This window comes from Phaenicophaeus curvirostris, unplaced genomic scaffold (assembly GCF_032191515.1).
Source record: "Phaenicophaeus curvirostris isolate KB17595 unplaced genomic scaffold, BPBGC_Pcur_1.0 scaffold_73, whole genome shotgun sequence".
NCBI lineage: Eukaryota > Metazoa > Chordata > Aves > Cuculiformes > Cuculidae > Phaenicophaeus > Phaenicophaeus curvirostris.
Window position 1 is genome coordinate 773,061 of NW_027206695.1, and position 19,722 is coordinate 792,782.

At 66.0% G+C, this 19,722-nt stretch overlaps 2 protein-coding genes across 2 annotated transcripts; both read right to left on the reverse strand.

Annotated features, from left to right (window-relative positions):
• Positions 1-820: 820 nt before the first annotated feature.
• On the reverse strand, positions 821-3,613 carry PRRT1 (proline rich transmembrane protein 1; the record flags this gene model as incomplete). Its single annotated transcript, XM_069881939.1, has 3 exons — positions 821-1,094; positions 2,580-2,766; positions 3,540-3,613. Coding segments are annotated over 3 exons (438 nt in total), but the record flags the coding sequence as incomplete, so codon positions are not given.
• A 3,985-nt stretch (positions 3,614-7,598) lies between these two features.
• On the reverse strand, positions 7,599-19,360 carry LOC138734334 (carnitine O-acetyltransferase-like). The gene is given in 15 exon segments (XM_069881940.1): positions 7,599-8,144; positions 8,936-9,073; positions 9,648-9,713; positions 10,067-10,199; positions 10,845-10,949; positions 11,502-11,627; positions 12,098-12,198; positions 12,277-12,449; positions 13,120-13,261; positions 13,263-13,298; positions 13,821-13,947; positions 15,056-15,139; positions 16,535-16,638; positions 18,131-18,331; positions 19,304-19,360. Coding segments are annotated over 15 exon segments (1,881 nt in total). The 3' UTR covers positions 7,599-7,856.
• Positions 19,361-19,722: the final 362 nt, after the last annotated feature.

A 19,722-nucleotide genomic window follows, 5' to 3' on the forward strand; every position in this document is an offset into this window, starting at 1 on the left:
CGGCCCCTCCCCCCCCGTATCAATATAGAGATTTATTGATCGATTGGAGAGCAGCGGCGGAGAGGGGGCGGGGCCTGGCATGCAAACGAGGCGGGGCCCCGCCCAGCGGGAGCCCGGGGGGCGGGGCCAAAGGGGGGAGGGGGGGCGGGCGTTGCCATGGAAACGCTCGGGGGGGGGCTGGATTCCATCACTTAGACATCGCTAGGAGCCTCAGGGTTGCCATGGTGACACTTCGGGGCCGGGTACCATCCCCAAGAGCATCCCTAGGGCCCTCAGGGTTGCCATGGCGACACGCAGGCACTTGGGTACCATCCCTAGGGCATCAAGAGGCCCCTCAGCGTTGCCATGGCAACACTCGAGGGGCCGGGTACCATCTCTAGGGCATCATTAAGGCCCTCTGTGTTGCCATGGTGACGGCAAGGAGGGTGGATCCCATTGCTAGGACCCTCGGGGTTGCCATGGCAACACTCAAGGGGCCGGGTACCATCTCTAGAGCATCATTAAGACCCTCAGCGTTGCCATGGCAACACTCAGGTGCTTGGGTACCATCTCTAGGGCATCATTAAGACCCTCAGCGTTGCCATGGCAACACTCAAGGGGCCGGGTACCATCTCTAGAGCATCATTAAGACTCTCAGCGTTGCCATGGCAACACTCAAGGGGCCGGGTACCATCTCTAGAGCATCATTAAGACCCTCAGCGTTGCCATGGTGACCCGACGAGCATCCCTAGCCCCCTCAGCGTTGCCATGGCAACACTCGGGGGTCTAGATACCATCACAACGAGCGTCATGAAGACCCTCAGCGTTGCCATGGTGACCCGACGAGCATCCCTAGCCCCCTTGGCGTTGCCGCGGCGACCCCCGCAGGCGCTCGGGTCCCCCCCCCAACCTCGTCGGTCGCCGCGGCAACGGCATCCCTAGGGCTCCCAGTCGTTGTCGTGGTGCTGGGCGGCGATGATGATGACGACGGCGAGGATGGTGCAGAGCACGATGGCCGCGATGCCCACCGCCAGGCTGATGAACGAGAAGTTCCGAGCCTCCCGCGAGGCGATCTCGGCCGACACCAGGTCCCCCCGCGCCACCGCCGAGCGCACCTGGGGGGCACCCCCGAACCCCTCGATACAGACCGCGACGCCCCCCCGAGCCCTAAAATCCAACCTGGGTGCCCCCCCGAGCCCCTAAATACAGCCTGGGAGCCTCCTCGAGCCCCTAAATCCAACCTGGGACACCCCCCCGAGCCCCTAAATCCAGCCGGGGACACCCCCCCGAGTCCCTAAATACAGCCTAGGAGCCTCCTCAAGCCCCTAAATCCAACCTGGGAGCCCCCCGAGCCCCAAAATCCAACCTGGGACACCCCCAGAGCCCCGAAATCCAACCTGGGACACCCCCCCGAGCCCCTAAATCCAACCTGGGAGCCCCCCGAGCCCTAAAATCCAACCTGGGACACCCCCCCGAGCCCCTAAATCCAACGTGGGACACCCCCCGACCCCTAAAATACAGCCTGGGAGCCCCCCCGAGCCCCTAAATCCAACCTGGGACACCCCCCGAGTCCCTAAATACAGCCCGGGAGCCTCCTCGAGCCCCTAAATCCAACCCGAGAGCCCCCCCGAGCCCTAAAATACAGCCCGGGATGCCCCACGAACCCCTAAATCCAACCCGGGAGCCCCCCCAAGCCCCTAAATACAGCCCAGGACCCCCCCGAACCCCTAAATACAGCCCGGGACAACCCCCGAGCCCCTAAATACAGCCCGGGACACCCCCCCGAACCCCTAAATACAGCCTGAGAGCTCCCCCGAGCCCCTAAATCCAACCCTGGACACCCCCAAACCCCTTGGGCTCCCCCAGAGCCCCCCAAGACCCCCTCAGACATCCCTAAACCCTCCAGACTCACTCAAATCCCCTGTAACCCCTCAGACCCCCCCAGACCTGTCTAGACCCCCATAAGACCCCTTTGGGGTCCCTCCCGGACCCCCAAATCCCCAAAGGACCCCCCCAAACCCCTCTTGGACCCCCCTAAACGCCTCTAGGACCCCTCCAGAACCCCCAAATCCTCAAGAGACCCCCCCAAACCCCTCTTGGACCCCCCTAAACGCCTCTAGGACCCTCCCAGTTCCCTCTAGAGCCCTCCAAACCCCCCCAAAACCCATTTAAGCCCCCCCCCGACCCCTCTAGACCCCCATAAGACCCCTTTGGGGACCCCCCCGGACCCCCAAATCCCCGAGGGAACCCCCCGAACCCCTCTTGGACCCCCCTAAACGCCTCTAGGACCCTCCCAGTTCCCTCTAGAGCCCTCCAAACCCCCCCCAAAACCCCTTTAAGCCCCCCCCAGACCCCTCTAGACCCCCATAAGACCCCTTTGGGGACCCCCCCGGACCCCCAAATCCCCAAGAGACCCCCCCAAACCCATCTTGAACCCCCCTAAACGCCTCTAGGACCCTCCCAGTTCCCTCTAGAGCCCCCCAGACCCCCCAAAACCCCTTTAAGCCCCCCCCCAGACCCCTCTAGACCCCCATAAGACCCCTTTGGGGACCCCCCCGGACCCCCAAATCCCCAAGGGGACCCCCCCCCCCCCCAATTACCTGGACGGCCTTGACGATGGCGACGAGCCCCGTGGGCCAGAAGCAGCAGAGGGTGGTGAGGACGGCGATGGGCAAATAGTCGTGGGGGGCGCGACCCCCCCCGGGACCCCCCAGAGGAGGGGGGGGGGGCGACCACCGACCCGGGCAGGGGGGCGCCGGGGGGGGCGGGGGGGGGCGCCCCGAAACCCTGGACGGGGGGGGGGGGGAACAGAGAAAGAGTTAGGGGGGGGGGCAGACCCCATTTATACCCCTCCCAGTGCCCCCAGTCCCCCTTCATCCCCCCTCCCAGTGCTCCCAGTCCCCCTTTATCCCCCTCCCAGTCCTTCCCAGTGCTCCCAGTTACCCCCCCAGCCCCCCTTATCCCATCCCAGTCCCTCCCAGTGCCCCCCAGCCCCATTTATTCCCCCCCCAGCCCCTCCCAGTGCCCCCAGTTCCCCCCCAGCCCCACTTTATAGCCCCCCCAGACCCTCCCAGTTCCCCCCCAGCCCCACTTTATCCCCCTCCCAGTCCCTCCCAGTGCCCCCAGTTCCCCCCCAGACCCCCTTTATCCCCCTCCCAGTCCCTCCCAGTGCCCCCAGTTCCCCCCCAGACCCCCTTTATTCCCCTCCCAGTCCCTCCCAGTGCCCCCCAGCCCCATTTATTCCCCCCCAGCCCCTCCCAGTGCCCCCAGTTCCCCCCCAGTCCCACTTTATCCCCCTCCCAGACCCTCCCAGTGCTCCCAGTGCCCCCCAGCTCCACTTTATCCCCCTCCCAGTCCCTCCCAGTGCTCCCAGTCCCTCCTAGCCCCAATTTATCCACCCCCAAGCCCCCCCCAGACCCCCTTTATTCCCCTCCCAGTCCCTCCCAGTGCTCCCAGTCCCCTCCAGCCCCACTTTATCCCCCTCCCAGTCCCTCCCAGTCCCCCCCAGCCCCACTTTATCCCCCTCCCAGTCCCTCCCAGTGCCCCCCCGGGTCACTCACGGTCCCCACTGGGTACACTGGGACGTAGGCTGTGCAGGGCTGGAGCTGGACGGCGAAGGGGGGGGGCGCGTAGGCCAGGGGGGCGGGGGGGGGGCGCCCCATAGGGCTGGGGGGGTGGGGGGGGGGGCCCCTGCGGGGGGGGGCCGGGGTGGGGGGGGGCGGCGACCGCGGCGCTTTGGGGGGGGGGGTCTGGGTAAGGTGGCGGCGTGGGGACCCCCAAACCCCGCCCCGGCCCCCCCAAACCCCCCCCCGACCACCCCCAGCCCCCCCCGGGGAAGCGTCGCCGCGCCCCCCCCGGCCCCCCCCCCCAAAAAAGCCCCTGGGGAGCGTGGCCGCCCCCCCCCCCGAACCCCAAAGCCGCCCCCCCCCGGGGTAAAGTGGAAGCCCCCAACCCCCCCCCCCCCTCCAGCCCCCCCAAACCCCCCCCCAGGACCCCCCTCCCACCCCACCCCCCCCAACCATCAGCCCCCCGGGGGGGGGGGCGGGGGGGCCGTAAGGGGGGGGCGAGACGTGGGGCGCCCCCTCGGGGGGTCCTGGAAATTGGGGGGGGTGGGGTAGAAAAAAAGGGGGGGGGGTCAGAGTATGGTAACCCCCCCCCAAATCCACAAGGACCCCCCCCAAACCCCTCTAAGACCCCCCCGAACCCCCAAAGACCCCCCCGGATCCCTCTAGACACCCCAGGACCCCCCCGTGAACCCCTAAATCCCCAAGGAGCCCCCCCAGATCCCTCTAGACCCCCCCCCCAGGATCCATCGAGGGACCCTCAACCCCCCCCCGAACCCCCAAATCCCCAGGGAGCCCCCCCAGATCCCTCTAGACCCCCCCCCAGGATCCATTTAGGGACCCTCAACCCCCCCCCGAACCCCTAAATCCCCAAGGGGACCCCCCCAAACCCATTTAGTACCCCCCGGCTCCCTCTAGAGCCCCCCCAGACCCATCTAGAATCCCCCCCAGATCCTTCTAGAGACCTCCAGGACCCCCCCAGACCCCCCAAATCTCCAAGATACCCCCCTGAACCCATCTAGGACCCCCCCAGATACACCTACGGCCCCCCCCGAACCCCCAAATCCCCAAGGGGACCCCCCCGAACCCATCTAGGACCCCCCCGGCTCCCTCTAGAGCCCTCTAGACCCCCCAAACCCCTTTAAGACCCCCCCCGGAACCCATTTAGAACCCCCCAGACCCCTCTAGACCCCTTTAGGGACCCCCCAGGACCCCCAAATCCCCTCCTCCTCCCCCCAAGACCCTCCCCCCCCTCCTAATTTTCCCTTTTTCCCTCCCCCCCCCTCCCCGGGGCCTCGTTTCTGGGTCACCCCCCCCCAGTTCTATTTATAGCAACAAAGGAGGGGGGGGGGGATGGGAACAGACACCCACACACCTGGATCCCCCCCCATTTACCCCCCCCCACTGCACTCAGACCCCCCCAAACCCCTAAATCCTCCATCTACCCCCTTTTACCCCCCCTTTCCCCCCCATTTCCCCTCTTTTTCCCCCCATTTCCCCTCATTTCCCCCCCGTTTCCCCTCTTTTCCCCCCAACCCCCCCGCAACCCCCCAATTTGCCCCCATCTCCCCCCCATCTGCCCCCCACCTACCTATTTGCCCCCCACACCCCCATTCTCACCCCCTAACCCCCATATTTGCCCCCCAACCCCCTTTTCCCCCCCTTTTCCTCCTTATTTCCCCCCTATTTCCCCCTTATTACCCCCCTATTTCCCCCTTATTACCCCCTATTCCCCCCCTTTGTCCCCCAACCCCCCCAATCTGCCCCTCACCCCCTCATTTGTCCCCCATTTCCCCTCAATCTGCCCCCTCACCCCCTCATTTGCCCCCCAACCCGCCCCCTCAGCCCCCTCACCCCCCCATTTACCCCCCAACCCCCCCAATCTGCCCCCTCACCCCCTCATTTACCCCCCAACCCCCCCAATCTGCCCCCTCACCCCCTCATTTACCCCCCAACCCGCCCCCTCAGCCCCCAATTTGCCCCCCCGCCCCCTCCATTTGCCCCCCAACCCCCCCCTTCACCCCAAATTTCCACCCATCTCCCCCCCCACCCCCCCCAATTGCCCCCCCCCCCCCATTTGCCCCCCGCCCCCGTCCGCCCCCCCCCCGCTCCGCACCGGGTTTTTCTGCCGCCATCGGCTTCGGGTCCCCCCGCCGGGGCCTCCGCAAAACCCGGAGCGGATCCAAAATGGAACGAACCGAGACCCCCCCCCCCCCACAGCCCCAACCCCCCCTTTTCAGCCTCCGGAACCCGGACTGGATCCAACCGGGAATCGGAACCCGCAAGAAAATCCGGGATGGAGCCCAAAGGATCCGGATTGAATCAACCCGGACTGGATTCTCACCCTCCAAATCCGGATTGGAGCCCCCCAAAACCACCTCCCACCCCCCCAAATCCAGATTGGAGCCCCCCAAATCCGGATTGGAGCCCCCCAAATCCACTTCCCACCCCCCCAAATCCAGATTGGAGCCCCCCAAATCCGCATTGGAGCCCCACAAATCCACCTCCCACCCCCCCAAATCCGGATTGGAGCCCCCCAGATCCGGATTGGAGCCCCCCAAAACCACCCCGCACCCCCCCAAATCCGGATTGGAGCCCCCCAAAACCACCTCCCACCCCCCCAAATCCGGATCGGAGCCCCCCAAAACCACCTCCCACCCCCCCAAATCTGGATTGGAGCCCCCCAAAACCACCTCCCACCCCCCAAATCCGGATTGGAGCCCCCCAAAACCACCTCCCACACCCCAAATCCGGATTGGAACCCCCCAAATCCACCTCCCACCCCCCCAAATCCGGATTGGAGCCCCCCAAAACCACCTCCCACCCCCCAAATCCGGATTGGAGCCCCCCAAAACCACCTCCCACCCCCCCAAATCGGGATCGGAGCCCCCCAAATCTACCTCCCACCCCCCCAAATCCGGATTGGAGCCCCCCGAAACCACCTCCTACACCCCCAAATCCAGATTGGAGCCCCCCAAATCCGGATTGGAGCCCCCCAAAACCACCTCCCACCCCCCAAATCTGGATCGGAGCCCCCCAAAACCACCTCCCACCCCCCCAAATCCGGATTGGAGCCCCCCAAAACCACCTCCCACCCCCCAAATCCGGATTGGAGCCCCCCAAAACCACCTCCCACCCCCCAAATCCGGATCGGAGCCCCCAAAAACCACCTCCCACCCCCCCAAATCCGGATTGGAGCCCCCCAAATCCGGATTGGAGCCCCCCAAAACCACCTCCCATCCCCCAAATCCGGATTGGAGCCCCCCAAAACCACCTCCCACCCCCCAAATTCGGATTGGAACCCCCCGAAACCACCTCCCACCCCCCAAATCCGGATTGGAGCCCCCCAAAACCACCTCCCACCCCCCCAAATCTGGATCGGAGCCCCCCAAATCCACCTCCCACCCCCCAAATTCGAATTGGAACCCCCCAAAACCACCTCCCACCCCCCAAATTCGGATTGGAACCCCCCAAAACCACCTCCCACCCCCCCAAATCCGGATTGGAGCCCCCCAAATCCGGATTGGAGCCCCCCAAAACCACCTCCCACCCCCCCAAATCTGGATTGGAGCCCCCCAAAACCACCTCCCACCCCCCCAAATCTGGATCGGAGCCCCCCAAATCCACCTCCCACCCCCCAAATTCGGATTGGAGCCCCCCAAATCCACCTCCCACCCCCCAAATCCAGATTGGAGCCCCCCAAATCTGGATTGGAGCCCCCCAAAACCACTTCCCACCCCCCCAAATCCGGATTGGAACCCCCCAAATCTGGATTGGAGCCCCCCAAAACCACCTCCTACCCCCCAAATCCGGATCGGAGCCCCCCAAACCACCTCCCCCCCCCCCCCCCCCAAATCGGAATTTGATGCTGTGAAAAACTTTAATTTCCCGTGACCCAAACCAGCTGCCTTTGACCCCAAATTTTGGTCCCGGGGTGGGGGGGCTGGGGGGGGGTCCAAGGGGTCTTGGGGGGGGGGTCCTAGAGCCTTTTGGGGGGGGGTCTTAGGGGGGGGACACCCCTTAGATTTGAAAAGGGGGGAGATAATGGGGTTGGGGGGGATTTTGAGGAGCTTTTGGGGGGCTGGGGGGGGTCCCAGAGAATTTTGGGGGGTCCAGGAGCCTTTTTTGGGGGGGGACACCCCTTAAATTTAAAGGGGGGGGTAATAAGGGTTTTTTGGGGGGGGATTGAAAGATTTTGAGGAGGATTAAAAAATTTTGGGGGGGGTTGAAGGACTTTTTGGGGTGCAGGTGAATTTTTTGGGGTGCAGGTGAGTTTTTTGGGGTGTATGGGGTTTTTTTTGGGGGGGGGGGGTCTCAGAGGGGTCCGTGTCTGCGGAGGAGCCCCCGGAGCTGATCAAGGACGCCCCCCAGGGCCCCCCCGAGGCGCTCGGGGTGGGTCTCGCGGCAGCAGTTGAAGGAGGTGATGGTGATATGAAGCGCCCCCCCCTCCTCCTCCAAAAAAGGGGGTTCAGGGGTTTTGGGGGGCTCGGGGGGTTCAGGGGGGTCTTGGGGATCCTGGGGGGCCACGTGGGTGACCCCAACCCCGTAACCGTCCGGCACCAGGGGCCCCCGAACCAGCCACGAGCCCGAGCGGGAGCGAACCTGGAAGGGGGGGAGGGGGGGGGTGAACCCCAAAAAGGGACCCCCCCAAATCCAACCCCCCCACCCCAAAAATAATGGTCTCAACCCCCACCCCCAGACTCCATCCTGAACCCCAAAAGTGCCCCCCCCCAACATAGGGAAAGGGGGTTCAAGGATTTGGGGGGGGGGGGGGTAGGTGGTTTGGGGGGGGTTCCCCATGGATTTTGGGGGGGTCCCTTGGTTTTGGGGGTTCCTGGGGGGGGTTCATGGGTTTGGGGGGGTCCCAGTGGTTTTGAGAGGGGGGTCTCATGGATTTGGGGGTGGTCTCTTGGGTTTAGGGGGTTCCCGGGGGGGGGGTCCCATGCGTTTAGGGGGGTCCCTGGGGGGGGGTCCCATGGGTTTAGGGGGATCCCATGAATTTGGGGGGGTCCTATGAGTTTGGGGGGGGTCCCATGAGTTTGGGGGGAGTCCCTGAGGGGGGTCCCAGTAGTTTGGGGGGGTCTCATGGCTTTGGGGGGGCTCCCATGGGTTTAGGGGGTCCCTGGGGGGGGTCCCAGTAGTTTGGGGGGATCCCACGATTTTGGGGGGGGTCCCACTGGTTTGGGGGATCCCGGGGGGGGTCCCATGGGTTTTGGGGGGGGGGGGGGGTCCCATGGTTAGGGTGGGTCTGAGTGGTTTGGGGAGGATCCCATGGGTTTAGGGGGTCCCTGGGGGGGATCCCATGACTTTGGGGGGGGTCTTATGGTTATGGGGGGGGGGCCCTAGGGGTTTTGGGGTCCCCCCACAGTTCTGGGGGTGCCGGGGGGTCCCACCTGGAGGGTGCAGAGCCGGAAGTGGGTGGCGAGCGCGTACGCCGGGTCCACGAAGAGCTCGGGCAGCGGCTCCCCGGCCGCCAGCGCCGCCTCCCGCAGGGCCCGCAGGTGCCGCTCCGCCCCCAGCCCCGCCCCCACCTGCCCCACAGACACACCTGGGGACACGCCCCCTGCCCCATAGCCCCGCCCCCTGCCCCATAGCCCCACCCCTGCCCCATAGGCCCCACCTTGTACCCCATAACCCCACCCTGTACCCCACAAACCTCTCCCACCTGCCCCAAAAACACACCTGGAGACACACCTGGCCCCACAGGCCCCGCCCCCTGCCCCATAGCCCCGCCCCCTGCCCCATAAACCCTTCCCACCTGCCCCATAACACACCTGGAGAGACACCTGCCCCCCACAGGCCCCCGCCCCCTGCCCCATAAACCCCCCCTACCTGCCCCCCAGCACACCTGGGGACACGCCCCCTGCCCATAACCCCGCCCCCTGCCCCATAGCCCCACCCCTGCCCCATAAACCCCTCCTACCTGCCCCCCAAAACACACCTGGGGACACCCCCTCTGCCCCTTAGCCACGCCCCCTGCCCCACACACCCCACCCCTTTCCCATAAGCCCCGCCCCTGCCCTTTGGCCCCGCCCACCGGGCTGTCAATCATCCCTTGGCCCCTCCCCCTGCCCCCCTGGCCCCGCCCCCTGCCCCCTCCCTGACCTCCTGCCGCCGCCGCGCCTGCTCCTGGACGGCCTCGCGCAGCAGCGTCACCTGCAGCTGCTCCTCCTGCGCAGGAAGTCCCGCCCCCGTCGGGTGCCAGACAGGAAGTCCCGCCCCCCTCCTTCCCCCTTGACAGGAAGTCCCTCCCTCATTTCCCACCCGGACAGGAAGCCCCTCCCTAATTTATCACCTGGACAGGAAGTCCCGCCCTAATTTCTCACCTGGACAGGAAGTCCCTCCCTAATTTCCCACCTAGACAGGAAGTCCCTCCCTACTTTCCCACCCGGAGAGGAAGTACCACCCCCAGGACAGGAAATCCTGCTCCCAGGACAGGAAGTCCCGCCCCCCCCCGACAGGAAGTCCCGCCCCCCCCAAGACAGGAAGTCCCACCCCCCCCAGACAGGAAGTCCCGCCCCTACCTGCTGGGGGTCCTGGAGGGCTTGGGCGAGGGCGAGCACGGGGGCCCCCGGGGGGCGCAGGAGGTCGGAGCCGCCGGGCAGAACCAGGCCCAGCGACGTCGGCTCGCACGACGCGCACAGCGACCCGTGGGACCTGCCCCACGGCGGGACCCACGGCGGGACCCACGGCGTGACCCACGGCGACCCCAGCCCCACGGCGTGACCCACGGCGGGACCCACAGCGACCCCCAGCCCCACAGAGCTGACCCAGAGTGACCCCCAGCCCCATACAACTGACCCATAGAGACCCCCAGACCCATAGAGCTGACCCCCAGCCCCATAGAGCTGACCCATAGAGACCCCCAGACCCATAGAGCTGACCCCCAGCCCCATAGAGCTGCCCCACAGCGACCCCAGCCCCATAGAGCTGACCCATAGAGACCCCCGGACCCATAGAGCTGACCCATAGAGACCCCCAGCCCCACAGAGCTGACCCCCAGCCCCATAGAGCTGACCCACGGCGACCCCCAGACCCATAGATCTGACCCATAGAGATCTCCAGCCCCATAGATCTAACCCCCAGTGACCCCCAGCCCCACAGAGCTGCCCCATAGAGACCCCCAGCCCCATAGAGCTGCCCCACAGCGACCCCCAGCCCCATAGATCTGACCCATAGAGGCCCCCAGCCCCATAGAGCTGACCCCGAGCGACCCCCAGCCCCACGGCGTGACCCACAGCAAACCCATGTGCCCCCCCAGCCCCCACCAAGTGCCCCCCCAGCCCCCCAAGTGCCGCTCACCGGTAGAAGGCGACCTGCAGGGCCACCTGCAGCAGCTCCTGCGCCGGCGCCGCCGCCCCGAACCCGCCGTGGGTCACACACAGCACCGAGGCGTCCGCCGCCAGGCTGGGGGGCGCCCCACACCTCACACCCCCGCCCCATAGCGACCCCAGCCCCATAGAGACCCCCGGACCCATAGAGCTGCCCCAGAGAGACCCCCAGCCCCATAGAGCTGCCCCATAGAGACCCCCAGCCCCATAGAGCTGCCCCATAGAGACCCCCCGCCCCACAGAGCTGCCCCATAGAGACCCCCCGCCCCACAGAGCTGCCCCATAGAGACCCCCCGCCCCACAGAGCTGCCCCATAGAGACCCCCAGCCCCACAGATCTGACCCATAGAGACCCCCGGACCCATAGAGCTGCCCCATAGAGACCCCCGACCCATAGAGCTGCCCCATAGAGACCCCCGACCCATAGAGCTGCCCCATAGAGACCCCCAGCTCCATAGTGCTGCCCCATAGAGACCTTCTGACCCCCCAGTGACCCCGTGACCCAATAACCCTGTGACCCCCTGACCCCTCTATAACCCTTGTGATACTCCTGTGGCCCCCAACCTCCATGATCCCCATGACCCTGTGACCCCTCCGTGACCCCGTGACCCCTCCGTGACCCCCCTCACCTGTCCAGGTGCCTCTTGGCCCTCTCGAACTCGGGGCCGATCTCGGGGCCGAGGCTGAAGCGGAGCCGCTGGGGGCGGGGGTGGGGGGGGCAAGATGGCCGCCACGGGGCAGGGTCAGGGCCGCGGCTGCGGGACAGGAAGTGGGGGCCTCAACCACCGGAAGTGGGGGCCACACAGGCAGGAAGTGCCGCCCGAGAGACAGGAAGTCCCGGCCTCCCAGACAGGAAGTCCTCGGAGGGAGACAGGAAGTCTAGCCGCAAAAACAGGAAGTCCCACCCACAGAGACAGGAAGTCTTGCTTATACAGAGAGGAAATGCTGCTGATAGAGACAGGAAGTCCCACCCATAGAAACAGGAAGTCCTGTTAATACAGACTGGAAGCTCTACCTAGAGAGAGGAAGTCCCACCCACACAGGAAGTCCTGCTTCTACAGACAGGAAGTCCCACCCACAGAGACAGGAAGTTCAACCTATAGACAGGAAGTCTCCCCTACAGAGACAGGAAGTCCCACCCCCCCCAAACAGGAAGTTCTCCTTATATAGGCAACAGGAAGTTGTGGTGATACAGACAGGAAGTCCCGCCCCCCCCCCCACAGACCAGAACTGGAGGGCATGGTCGGCCATGTCGGCGACGACGGCGCCGTCGATCACCGCGGGGTCGTAGATGACGCCGCACGTCCCGTCCTCCCCCACCACCACCTGCAGGGGGTCACCAGGGGGGTCACCGGACAGGAAGTCCCGCCCCCAGCACCCCCAAAACAGGAAGTCCCGCCCCACCTGGAGGGTCTTGTCGAACCAGCGGTTGGGGCTGTTGGCTCCGGCCCCGCCCCCGTGCAGGATCTGGGCGGCCCCGCCCCCTGGGCCCCGCCCGGCGGCCATGACTGGGGCGTCCAGGCTGAGGGCCAGGAGGCTGCGCTGGATGCGGCCCAGGGACGCTCGGTTCAGCCGGTCTGGGGGGGGGGTCACGGGGAGGTCACAGGAAGTTTCCTCCCCTCACGAGCCCCAAGAATCGAAGTGACCCCCCCAAGGCCCCGCCCACAACAGGAAGTGACCCCCCCCAAGGCTCCCCAGGACTCAGGAATTCAGAACTGGAGACCCCTCCCCACACCGGAAGTCACCCCACAGACTCCTCCCCCGACCGGAAGTCCCTCCCCCGACCGGAAGTCCCTCCCCCGACCGGAAGTCCCTCCCCCGACCGGAAGTCCTCCCCCGACCGGAAGTCCCTCAACAGACCCCTCCCTGGCCCGGAAATCCCACCCTAGACCCCTCCCCAAACCGGAAGTCCCACCCTAGACCCCTCCCCAGACAAGAAGTCCATCCTGAGACCCCTCCCCAGACCAGAAGTCCCACCCTAGACCCCCCACAAGGCAGGAAGGGCCCCCCCAAGACCCCTCAAACCCCCCAAGGTCCCCTCCCCAGACCGGAAGTCCCACCCCCAGACCCCCTCCCCACACTGGCAGTCCCACCCTAGACTCCTCCCCACACCGGAAGTCCAACCCCAAACCCCCCCAACACAAGAAGAGCACCCCCAAGACCCCCCAAACCCCCGAGTTCCCCCCCCAGCCCCCCCCCCCTCCCCAGACCGGAAGTCCCGCCCCCCACCGGAAGTGGCCCCCGTACCCCGCATGAGGAGCCCGTAGGCGCGGCCCCAGGCTCGCCGGTGCTGCCCGGTGAGGAGCCCCCACGGGGGGGCGCCCCCCCCCGGCCCGAGCGGCCCCTCAGCTCCCCCCAGAGCCGCGCGCAGCGACGGGACCCCCAGGGGGGGACCCCGACTCGTCGCACACCTCCACCTGGAAAAACTGGGAAGGGGGGAGGGGGGGGGGGAACGGATAGACGACGGACCAGCCGTTGCGCATCAAAACAGCCCCCCCTGGAAACAACGGGGGCCACCTACCCCCCAAAGCTCCAGGACACCCCCCAAACCTCCCCAAAGACCCCCTAAATTCCCCCCAACCCCCCCTCCAGACCTCCAGGATCCCTCTAACCCCCCCCCCCAGGACACCTCAAAACCCCCTCAGACCCTCCCAGGACCCCCCAGCTCCCCCTAAGAACTCTAGGACACCCCCCAACCTCCCCCAGGACCCTCAACCCCCCCCAGATCCCATCTAAGAGCCCCCCCCCCCGATCTCCAAGACCCCCCCAGTGCCCCCCAGCCCCCCTTCTTTCCCCCCCAGGACCCCCAACCCCCCCCAGATCCCCCCCTAAGACACCCCCCAGCCCCCCCAGCCCCCACTTCTTCTCCCCACAACCCCCTCAATTCCCTGTAGGACCCCCCCCTAAGACCCCCCCCCCCCCAGCGCCCCCCCCCCCCCCCCCCTCACCTGCCCGTTGCGGCTGACGGTGATGAAGTTGGGGGGGCTGGCCCCGGGGGGCACCCGCAGAACCTCGTCCGGTGGGGCCCCGGCACCCGGCACCCCCCCGAACGCCGCCTGCAGCCACGGCTCGGGGGGTCACGCCTGGAACACACACACACCCCCCCCCCCTCAGTCCAGGGACCCCTCGAAATCCGCCCCCATAGCACCCAGGACCCCCCCCCTTACCCCTCCAGGACCCCCTATAGCACCCAGGACCCCCCCCAGGACCCCCTATAGCACCCATGGACCCCTAGGACCCCCTATAGAATCCATGGACCCCCCAGGACCCCCCCCAGGACCCCCCCCAGGACCCCCCTGTAGCATCCATGGACCCCCAGGACCCCCCCCAGGACCCCCTATAGCACCTATGGACCCCCCAGGACCCCCTATAGCATCCATGGACCCCCCAGGACCCCCGCCAGGACCCCCTATAGCACCCATGGACCCCAGGACCCCCCCCCCCAGGACACCCTATAGCATCCATGGACCCCCAGGACCCCCTATAGCACCCATGGACCCCCAGGCCCCCCCCCCCAGGACCCCCTGTAGCATCCATGGACCCCCAGGACCCCCCATAGCACCCATGGGACCCCCCAGAATCCCCTATAGCACCCATAGACCCCCACAATCCCCCCCCAGGACCCCCTATAGCACCCATAGACCCCCAGGACCCCCCCCAGGACCCCTATAGCACCCATAGACCCCCAGGACCCCCCCACATGCCCCCATGGACCCCCAGGACCCCCCCACAGACCCCCTAGAGCACCCATGGACCCCCAAGACCCCCCCCCAGGACCCCCTATAGCATCCATGGACCCCCAAGGACCCCCCCCTAAGACCCCATTTGCCTCCCCAGGACCCCCCCCAATCCCAGGACCCACCCCCCCTTGCCCCCCCCAGCACCCATAGACCCCCCAGGACCCCCGCAAAACCCCATTTGCCCCCCCCAGGACCCCCCCCTTGCCCCCCCCCAGCACCCATAGACCCCCCAGGACCCCCCCAAGACCCCCCCAGATGCCCCCATTGACCCCCAGGACCCCCCCAGGACCCCATTTGCCCCCCCCAGGACCCCCCCAGGACCCCATTTGCCCCCCCCAAGGCCCCCCCCGGACCCCCCCAGATGCTCCCATTGACCCCCAGGACCCCCCCCAGACCCCCAGGACCCCCCCCAGACCCCCTTTTTGCCCCCCCCCCCCCCCAACCTTTGAGCTGCAGCCGGAAATCGAGGACACCAGCGGAGCTGCAGCCGGAAATCGAGGACACCAGCAACGAAGCGAGCAGCGAACCTGGAAACCAGTAAAACCAGTAAGACCAGTAAGAGGCCCCACAGCACCAGCGACACCAGTAAGAGCAGAAAGAGGGGCAGCCCCGGGAACACCAATTGCACCAGTAACACCAGTAACCTCAGTAGCACCAGTGACCCCGAAGAAACCAGTAAGACCAGTAAAACCATCAAAACCAGTAAAACCAGTAAGTGACATCAACACGACCAGTAACAGCAAAAAGAGAATTGACACCAGTAACACCCATTGCACCAGTGACCCCGAAAACCAGTAAGACCAGTAACACCCATTGCACCAGTGACCCCAAAAACCAGTAAGACCAGTAAGACCAGTAAGACCAGTAAGACCAGTAAGACCAGTAAGACCAGTAGCAGTAAAGACAACAGCGAGACCAGTAAAACCAGTAACAGAGACATCGCGGAGAGCACGGACAGCACAGCACCAGTGCCACCAGGACCCCAGTAACACCAGTAACACCAGTAAGAGCAGGTACCCACGGCTCCCACCCTGTCCCAGTGCCCCCCAGTCTCTCCCAGTTCCTCCCAGTGCCCCCCAGTTCCTTCCCAGTAGCTCCCAGTCCCCTCCACTCTCTTCCCAGTTCCTCCCAGTGCCCTCCAGCCTCTTCCCAGTGGCTCCCAGTGCCCTCCAACCTCTTCCCAGTGGCTCCCAGTCCCCTCCAGCCTCTTCCCAGTGGCTCCCAGTCCCCTCCAGCCTCTTCCCAGTGGCTCCCAGTCCCCTCCAGCCTCTTCCCAGTGGCTCCCAGTCCCCTCCAGCCTCTTCCCAGTGGCTCCCAGTGCCCTCCAGCCTCTTCCCAGTGGCTCCCAGTCCCCTCCAGCCTCTTCCCAGTGGCTCCCAGTCCCCTCCAGCCTCTTCCCAGTGGCTCCCAGTGCCCTCCAGCCTCTTCCCAGTTCCTCCCAGTCCCCTCCAGTCCACCCCAATTCCTTCCCAGTGCCTCCCAATTCCTCCCAGTCCCTTCCCAGTCATTCCCAGTGCCTCCCAGTCACCTTCAAACCCTCCCAATCATTCCCAGTAACTCCCAGTCCCCTCTCCAGCCCCTTCCCAGTGACTCCCAGTCCTTCCCAGTGCCTCCCAATTCCTCCCAGTGCCCCCCAGCCCCTTCCCAGTCATTCCCAGTGCCTCCCAGTCACCTTCAAACCCTCCCAGTCATTCCCAGTAACTCCCAGTTCCCTCTCCAGTCCCTTCCCAGTGACTCCCAGTCCCTCCCAGTGATTCCCAGTCCCTCCCAGTCCCTTCCCAGTGCCCCCCAGCCCCTTCCCACTCCCTCCCAGTCCCCTTCAAACCCTCCCAGTCCCTTCCCAGTGCCCCCCAGTCCCCTCCCAGTGCCCCCCAGTCCCCTCCCAGCGCCCCCCAGTCCCCCCCCAGCGCCCCCCCACTCACGCCAGCTGCCCCCTCCAGTCCTCCCAGTCCTGCCGGGGCAGCACCAGTCCGGCACTGGTGTGAACTGGGAGCGGCAGCCGCTCGCTCGAGCCCCACGGCCACTCCTGGGGGGGGGGGGGGGGAAACCACACACATCAGCCCCCCAAAACCCCCCCGAGACCCCCCCAAAACCCCCTGAGACCCCCCCAAAACCCCTCAGAGACCCCCCAAAACCCCTCTGTGCCCCCCCAACCCCCCAAAACCACTCTAAGCCCCCCAAACCCCCCCATAAACCCCTCTGAGCCCTCCAAACCACTCCTTAGCCCCCCAAAACCCCTCTGTGCCCCCCAAAACCACTCTAAGCCCCCCCAAAACCCCCCATAAACCCCTCAGAGCCCCCCCAGACCCCCCCTTGACCCTCCAAAACCTCTCTGTGCCCCCCCAAAACCCCTTTTAAGCTCCCCAAACCTCTCTAAGCCCCCCAAAACCACTCTGTGCCCCCTCAAACCTCCCCTTGGCCCCTCAAAATCCTTCTGTGCCCCCCAAAACCACCCTAAGCCCCCCAAAACCCCTCAGAGCCCCCCCAAACCTCCCCTTGGACCCCGAAAACCCATCTGTGCCCCCCAAAACCACTTAAAGCCCCTCAAAACCCCCCTGAGCCCCCCCAAACTTCCCCTTGGCCCCCCAAAACCCCTCTGTGCCTCCCAAAACCACTCTAAGCCCCCCGAAACCCCCCATAAACCCCTCAGAGCCCCCCCAAACCTCCCCTTGGACCCCAAAAACCCCTCTGTGCCCCCCAAACCCACTCTAAGCCCCCCCAAAACCCCTCAGAGCCCCCCCAAAACCCCCATAAACCCCTCTGAACCCCCCCAAAACCCCTCTGAGCCCCCCCAGACCTTCCCTTGGCCCCCCAAAACCCCTCTGTGCCCCCCAAATCCCCCCATAAACCCCTCTGAGCCCCCCCAGACCTTCCCTTGGCCCCCCAAAACCCCTCTGTGCCCCCCAAATCCCTCCATAAACCCCTCTGAACCCCCCCAAAACCCCTCTGAGCCCCCTCAGACCTTCCCTTGGCCCCCCAAAACCCCTCTGTGCCCCCAACCCCCCCCATAAACCCCTCTGAGCCCCCCCAGACCTTCCCTTGGCCCCCCAAAACCCCTCTGTGCCCCCAACCCCCCCCATAAACCCCTTTGAGCCCCCCCAGACCTTCCCTTGGCCCCCCAAAACCCCTCTGTGCCCCCCAAAGCCCCCTATAAACCCCTCTGAGCCCCCCCAAAACCCCTCTGAGCACCCCCAAACCACTCCTTAGCCCCCCAAAACCCCCCATAAACCCTCTGTGCCCCCCTAAAACCCCTCTGAGCACCCCCAAACCACTCCTTAGACCCCCAAAACCTCTCTGTGCCCCCCCTAAACCCCTCAGAGACCCTCCAAAACCCCTCAGAGACCCTCCAAAACCTCCCCTTGGCCCCCCAAAACCCCTCTGTGCCCCCCAAAACCCCCTATAAACCCCTCTGAGCCCCCCCAAAACCCCTCTGAGCACCCCCAAACCACTCCTTAGCCCCCCAAAACCCCCCATAAACCCTCTGTGCCCCCCCAAAACCCCTCAGAGCCCCCCGTTACCGGGAGCCGGGGGGGCGCGGGGGGCTGGCGTCGCAGCCGCTCCTGCAGTCGGGGTCCGGCCCCCCCCGGCGCCCCGAAATCCCGCACGAGGCGCTGGGCTCGCTCCCTCTCGCCGGGGGCCACCAGCGCCTCCAGTGCTCCCAGTAAGCGCCCCAGGGTGGCCCCCAGCGCCGGCAGAGGGGGGGGCGCCCCCCGACCCCCCTGCGAGAGAAATGGGGGGGGGGGACACCCCCCAAAAAAAAAATGAGACAGGGAGACCCCCTTCCTCAACCCAAAGGGATGGGGACCCCCCTAAAGGGAATGGGGAACCCCCCTAAAGTGATAGGACCCCTCTCAAAGGGAATGGGGGGGCCCCCCAAAAAGTGATGGGACCCCCGAAAAGTGATGGGACCTCCCCTAAAGGGAATGGGGAGCCCCCCAAAACAAAGGATCCCCCTAAAAGTCAATGAGGCACCCCCAAAATGAATGGGACCCCCCGTAAAGGGAATGGGAACCCCCCCCCCAAAAGTGATGGGATCCCCATAAAGTGAATGGGACACCTCTAAAGGGATGGGGACCCCCCCCCCAAAAGCAAAGGGACCCCCAAAGCCAATGGGCCCCCCCCAAAGTGAAGAGAATGCCCCCGAAAAGCAAAGGCCCCCCCCCCCCAAAGTGAATGAGACCCCCCCTAAAGCCAATGGGAACCTCCCCAAAATGATAGAACCCCCCCCAAAAAAGCAGGAGACCCCCCCCTAAAGCCAATGGGACCCCCCGAAAGTGAATAAGAACCCCCAAAAGAAGTGGGACCCCCCCCCAAAGTGCATGGGACCCCCCCAAAGTGAATGGGACCCCCCCTAAAGCCAATGGGACCCCCCCCTAAAGCCAATGGCCCCCCCCCAAAGAAGCAAAGGACCCCCTAAAGCCCATGGGGACCCCTCCCAAGCCAAAGGGACCCCCCAAAGTGAATGGGACCCCCCCTAAAGCCAATGGGACCCCCCCAAAGGGAACGGGGACCCCCTCAAAGCGATGGGGTCCCCATCAAAGAAGCAAAGGCCCCTCCCAAAGCCAAGGGGACCCCCTCAGGGTCAAGGGGACCCCCTCGGGGTGCGGCCCCCCCCCCCCCCCCCCACGTGTGCGTGCAGCCCCGCACGCTCCCCCCCTCCCTCCCCCCCCCCCCCCCAGGCTCCTTCTCACCGGGGGGGGCGCGGGGGGGGCCCGTCGGCGCCCCCAGACCCACGGCGAGCGCCCCATGGGGCGGCTGCGGCCCCCCCAGAGCCCCCCCAGAAACCGAACCCCCACGGGGAGAACGAGAACGAGACCCCCCCCCACCCCCCCCTTTATTATCAATGGGGGACGCTGGCCACGCCCCCTCCAGCAAGCCACGCCCCTTCCCCTTTAAGCCACGCCCCTTAAGCCACGCCCCCTAGGCTGGGATACGTTCTATGGCGCCTTGGCCACGCCCCCTCAGGCTGTGGCCACGCCCCCTCCTGCTAGAGCTATTTATAGTCTCGCACAGGCCACGCCCCCTCCACCCTGAGGCCACGCCCCCTCCCCTGAGGCCACGCCCCCTCCCGCTTATGAGCACGTAGACGGGGGCCTCTGGCCACGCCCCC